The sequence below is a fragment of the Nannobrachium achirus genome (assembly GCF_963921795.1).
Source record: "Nannobrachium achirus genome assembly, chromosome: 18".
Lineage (NCBI taxonomy): Eukaryota > Metazoa > Chordata > Actinopteri > Myctophiformes > Myctophidae > Nannobrachium > Nannobrachium achirus.
In genome coordinates, this window is record NC_137825.1 from 11,712,136 (window position 1) to 11,718,464 (window position 6,329).

The 6,329-nt window shown below is 41.5% G+C and overlaps 1 protein-coding gene across 1 annotated transcript; it reads right to left on the reverse strand.

Annotated features, from left to right (window-relative positions):
* Positions 1–1,142: 1,142 nt before the first annotated feature.
* Positions 1,143–6,087, reverse strand: LOC308302873 (OX-2 membrane glycoprotein-like; the record flags this gene model as incomplete). Its single annotated transcript, XM_080747191.1, has 6 exons — positions 1,143–2,036; positions 2,275–2,356; positions 2,845–2,953; positions 3,055–3,093; positions 4,072–4,365; positions 5,790–6,087. The coding sequence occupies 5 exons, from the start codon at positions 6,085–6,087 to the stop codon at positions 2,305–2,307; spliced, it is 792 nt and encodes a 263-aa protein (XP_080603317.1). The 3' UTR covers positions 1,143–2,036; positions 2,275–2,304.
* Positions 6,088–6,329: the final 242 nt, after the last annotated feature.

Below are 6,329 nucleotides of genomic sequence, written 5' to 3' on the forward strand. Positions count from 1 at the left end.
AAGAAAGATATACAGGTTTCCGAAAGGGGCTAGATATAGATTCCTTTATTATCCCAAGGGGGAAATTCAGTCACTCAGAGGTGGCACAGCAGTTAAGGTTACAAGTTACAGGAAAGTAAGAAAAAGAAAAAAGTACTGTTGTGTACAGCCAAGCGACAAAAACAACAATACAACTAGTAGGTCAAACCTGTGACCTTGTGGCCTAAAGGTCGAGGGGTCTATCACCTGAGCTACTCAGACACAACCCCCGTTATGCTGTGTTACCTGTAGGCCTATACGCGTACAGCTCAACAAAAAGTTGATCTGCCATTTAGGCCTAGGATTATTGACTGCTTTAACTATAGAAAAATAGCAGATATACAAGCTCACAGCGCGGCACCGAGTGCTGCGCTGTGAGCTTGTAGATCTGCTATTTTTGAAAAAGTTGTGAAAATGTGTGCAAATCTTTGAATATATTATGTATTTTCAAAGCGAATGTTTGTAACTCAAATTTTGCTTCTGGGTGGTCCCTGGAACTAAATATTTTGAGATGGGGGTCCGTGGCCAAATAAATATCATTTTGGGGGTCCTTCACATGAAAAGGTTTGAGCACCACTGACATAGTAGTCTCTCAAGAACAGACTAACTGAGCTCCAGTTAAGTGAAAAGGACCTTTTCTTTGACGATGGCTGGCCAGATTGCTGACATAGAAAAATCTTCAAAAGACTCGCAGCCGTGCTGTGAGCTTGTATATCTGCTATTTTTCAATAGTTAAAGCAGTCAATAATCCTAGGCCTAAATGGGTTAAAGAGACACTTCACTCCTTGCCTTGGAAACCCAGACTTCACCCCCAACATGAATGTTTTACTATCGATTACGTAATCCCATGGATGGAGACTTGAATTCATGGACTTTTTGTTTTGGTCGCATTCCTAAATCAATACTTTGAGAAGACTCTTTGTTATGGCGGTCATTGCAAATAAATCATTTGAGAACCACCAGTACTAAGTGGACCCATTGATTGATTGACTGAACACTTTATTAGCAGTTTGCATAGGAAAAGCACAGCACAGTTCAGAATGATACACGGTCTACTAATAGGAAACCACTACGGATTGTTTAAGAGGCATTAAATGACAGACATATATTCACAGTATAATGCAAAACATCATATAACAGTCGGAAATGCATCAATACAAAATAAATAGAAATAAATATGTGGGGGGTAGGGGTAGTGTCGTAGTAGTAAAGTAAATCAGTGTCATACATAAAGTACTTTGCTGTTATGATCAAAATAAGAACATTATAATGGTGTGTAAGTATACAATTTGCCACAGACAAATACAATTCTTTGCCACTGACACGTTTGTCCATGTAGGACCCTGGCTACTAACAGTCATACAGTACACTCATACATACAGTAGGCCTACATACACTTGAGGTTTAACAAAAGTGTCCGTGCTTTGTAGCTACCTCACATTGCAGTCCAATGTTGCCATCTATTGGTGAAGGCCCAGAATGCATCAATAAGGAACTGTCCTCCAGTCATCCAAGTAGAGCAGTCGACAGTGACTTTGTTTATGCAAAATTATACATAGTTTAAACCTATAATTATTATTGATGCCGAAAATTGGTCATTGATCATTTTGTTCCTCACCTTAGAAAAGAAGAATATCTCCCAAAACCAAAATTGTATCTATTACAACCTTTTCTGAATGGTTTAGATTTTTTAACTTAAATCTTCACTTCGGAGGGTCCCTGGAACAAAACATTTTCAGATGAGGGTCCCCAGCCAAATATATATACATTTTGGGGAGAGAACTATACTGGCTTAGAAGACTGTAGAATCGGCCTAAGGTCTTAATGTGTAAATAAGTTATGCTGTGCCTCACTTCAGATATGAAGTGAGTGCGTACGCCTGTTAACACTGTAATTTCACTGTCTCTCCAATATCCCTTATTTGCTGAGTCTTTCATCATTGCTGATGTGGGGAGATGAGCAACCGTTTGTTTCCATGGACATGTCTGGTTCAGAATAACATATCATGACAAAGGTCTCTGGGGAAGAAAGGGAGAACAAGTTGATGAATAAAAAGGCGATTTAAAATCTAACACATGCAGAGAAAGAGAAGACAGGTGAGCTGAACTGCCTTCTTCTGAACAAGAAATGAATACTGAACTAGAAATCATACCTAACATAAACACAAAACATTGGAAACCATTTGATCTACTTCCAATTAAAAGTCCAGTAGAACTGACATAGGCCTATAACTGCAGTGCATTCATAATCTCCTACCTGTCAAATATCATGGGGTTGGGGGTGTGGTCATCCGTGGAGTGCAATGTTGTTGTTGTGAGAGAATAAAGGCTTCTTTGTCCTAGGGGGGAAAAAAAGAGAGAGAGAACGAGGACATCTCAAAACAGGCTGAACACATCACTATGGGAGTATGACTATAAGGCAGGCTAATGGACAGACAGATAAGAGTAGAGGCTGGTGTTTAAAACTGTCTAACTCTTGGATCATTATAGGGCATCTGTTTCATTTCACTATCGTTGGTTGACCGCAGCAGGAGAACGGTCAGCTTTGACCAGTATGTCATCCATCTACTGTATAGAGAGAATCTCAGGCAGTTGTGTAAATAAGTAGCCTACATTTTTTAACTTTCTTCAGTATTTACAATGTTCAATACTTTTGGTACTTAGTATATTTTGAAGCCGATACGTAAAGTACTTTTACTCAAATACAGTATATCTACATTGCAGTATTGATACTTTTACTTAAGTTAAAACATGTGAGTACTTCTTCCAACACAGATCTCAGGTTTGACTGAGCTTCAACTCAAAGACCTTTCTTACAGGATGTTACCTTCTTCCTTTTTTTCTACGTCTGAAGATTAATCCAACTGCAATGATGATCGTGATGATTACACCAACACCAACACCAGTGACAGCAGCAGCAAAAACAACCACGCTAACTGTGAGAGAAAGATGAGAAATAGTCATGTTGACTTGAGTATGTATGTCATACAATGATACACTCAGGATCAGACAGGTACATTGATGAACAAGAACTTACTGCAACCACTCTGTTTTGCTTCACATTTCTCAAACACGCCTGGGGAAACAAAACAATCGTACTGTAGATTAATTAATGAGTAACATATATCATCCAACTAATGAAGGTCAAATAATTAAATAGACTAATTGAAAGAAACAAATTGCTCAAAAACTATAGTTGAGTACATTACACTGTCCTCTCTCTGGTGACTGAATTTCCATCACTGGATCAATCTTATCTAATCTTAAAGCAGCAACTTTCTTCTTCTACCCTGGATCTGAACCTGGTATCCTGCACAAGTGCTGACATTTTTGCCATTGAGCTAATAGAGCCTGCCTGCTTGCTCAGGGGATGAAGAGAATATTGACCATCAGGTCAAAGTTTGTGTCTTTGACACAATCTAAATGTCTCAATATAAAAGATACAGAGATACAAAATGCAACCATTGAATTAACAGACTCTACCAGATTCGACATAATGACGTTTTATTCATAAAAACAAAGTTACATAGTGCCGCTTTAAATCCAGTGTTGATTTTGTCGACAAACTATGACGAAAAATGTTTGTCGACTGTGTTTTTTTCACTGACGAAAACAAAATAAAAACAAAATAAAAACTAAGCTGTGAAGACTAAATATATTGACAATTTCTTCAACAAAATAAAAACTAGACTAAAACGTTAGGGAGGGACTAGTGCTGAAGAGACAGAGTCATTTTAAGTTTGGTTGCTCTCAGGTGTTGCGTGCTGAAAATAGCAGATCTACAAGCTCACAACGCGTCGCAGCTTGCAGATCGGCTATTTTCAGCACGCAATCAATTGTAAAATCAGTCATTAGGATGCCATCAAGACCTGACAGAATACACTTTAGTTGACTAAATCAACTGTAGATTTAGTCGCCATAAAATCTTATGATATTTAGTCGACTAAAATTAGACTAAAACTAAAACTTTTCAGGTGACTAAATTATGACTAAAACTAAATTACATTTTATTCAAAAGACTATGACTAAAACACTGTTTAAATCCATCTCTCACCTTGTTGGTCAGTATAGATGACTCTGGACACCTCCTTCACAAGCCCAGAGGAGAGACGCAGCACACAGTGGACCTGTGTAGCGTTGCTGCAGAACCTTTGCAGTGTGACAGAGCTGCTCACTGTGACGGTACCGTCAGCGTTGGCTGAATGGACGCTGCTGTAGTTTGAAGAGCCTGGATGTGTGGGAACCTCCAGAGTGACCGTCAGAGCAGGACGGGACACAGCAGAGCAGGACACCACCAGCAGCTCTGTGCCGCTGGGTTGTGTGACCAGTAATGTGGGCTCTGGTTGCTCTGGAAAACACACAATAATTGAGTTAAATGGGGTCACAGATACTAGCTGCATGTCCTCAGGAGGGTGGCTGGCAAGGAAAGCTCAATCACCCAGGAGAGACTTGGAGCAGAGCCACTGCTCCTTTAGGTGGAAAGAAACGGTAACCAATCTGTTCGCCCTCCCGGCCGTTCGCCCTAATTTCTTCCGCCCACCTCGCGCTCAACGTGCCGACGGTGGAGATGACGGAGGCACGCCGTCTCAGGCGACCTTGAGCCACGTGAGAGACACTACCGAGTGAGCGGTAGCGAGCGAGTTGCCGTGTTGAGCGTTGCGGAGGTTGCATGAGCCGACTCAGCGCTGTTAGACGTTGTAAACCCGCCCGTTGTCGAAATAATGGAATATAGAAATAGCGAGATTTCCCCGTTTCCCACAACATGTCTTATGAGGACATTACATGAGCTTCCATTCATTCACCAACCGCCAACCTGCAAAGCCTTAAAGCATGGCAAATATATATTTAGGGAATATAGAATCTACAGTATTTCCATAGCGGTTGAACACCTAGGCCACACACACACACACACACACACACACACACACACACACACACACACACACACACACACACACACACACACACACACACACACAACAGAAATGCATACTATACAAATTCCACAGACAAACACACACATGCGTGTGCGCTGTAGCCTTCTGTGCGCCAGTGGAGCGAGACTGCGCTGTGTTGGACTGGTTTTTCATAGTGATGCAGTTTGAGGGATACTGTTGATCCTGACGTTGATCTGATGTTGCTGTGGTGTGTAATATCACGTGTGTTCTGCAGCACATAGCCGGGGGGCCCTGAGAGTACCTTGTCTAACCTTGTCCCGCACACATCCCCTCCGAGGAGAACCGACACCAAGATTTACAGCCAAGCTGCGTGCAGACTTAAACATTTTTATTGGAATAACAAATCTCTTCAAAAAATGAACCAAAAATATGGCTATTTATGATTATTTGTGAGGCTGAAATTAAACAAGGATAAAAACCACGGAGGCGCGGAACGCTCGAGGAGAAATGGCCGTGACCCTGCTGTTGTGGAACTTGTGGTCGAAAAGCGGCCGTCCAAATCGTGGGAACACCGAGAACCCTTTGGGAGAATTTTGTAGGGCGGGAATACTTAATTAACATGCAAGATGATTAATGTTTCCTGTCCAAATGAATGTCTATGTTCAAGGTAAAGCAGTTATTACCCTCAGCTGGAGCTCGTCACCAGTAAAATACACTAGGCGAATAAACGCCTCATTCTTTCACCGACCCCCGATCTTAAAGCAAAGCCTCCTATTTTGTACGCACTAAAGGGCATTCAGTCTCTATTTTCATGAAGGTTGACAAACTAGGCCCCACGCACGCACGCACGCACGCACACAGGACCACTCCTTACCATCCACTATGAGGCAGGTTTTGGTAAAGATGGCTCCTTCAGGATAAGCATTAAATAAACATCTAAAACAGCCCTGGTCTGCTTTGGTCACATTCCTGACCACTATGGTGCTGTTCTGCAGTCCTGTGTCTTCAAAGTCCACTTTCCCCTGAAAGGGAGGGTTGATCTTGGTGCCGAAGCGTTTGTTGTAGCTGGCAACGTCCTCTGTTCCTCTTGGCAACTGTTTCTGCCAGGTAACCTGAAGGACGTTCTTGGCTTGTTTAACCCGGCAAGGCCCAGTGTTGCTTTTTGGCAACATTTTTTAAATCATTTTTTTAAAAATGTTATAATTCGTTTTCCTGTTCTTTTTTCACATTAACATCACCATTAAATCCTATTGTTTAGTATTACAATGCCATTGGCCACGATATTTGCATATAAATACCCCCGACAGAGGCTGACATTCACACCTCCCAGAGAAGTTGAAATTCCAGCGTCTGGACGAACAACATCTCACTTTTTTAACTGAAGCTATTCCTCACAAAAACAGAAGTAAAATGC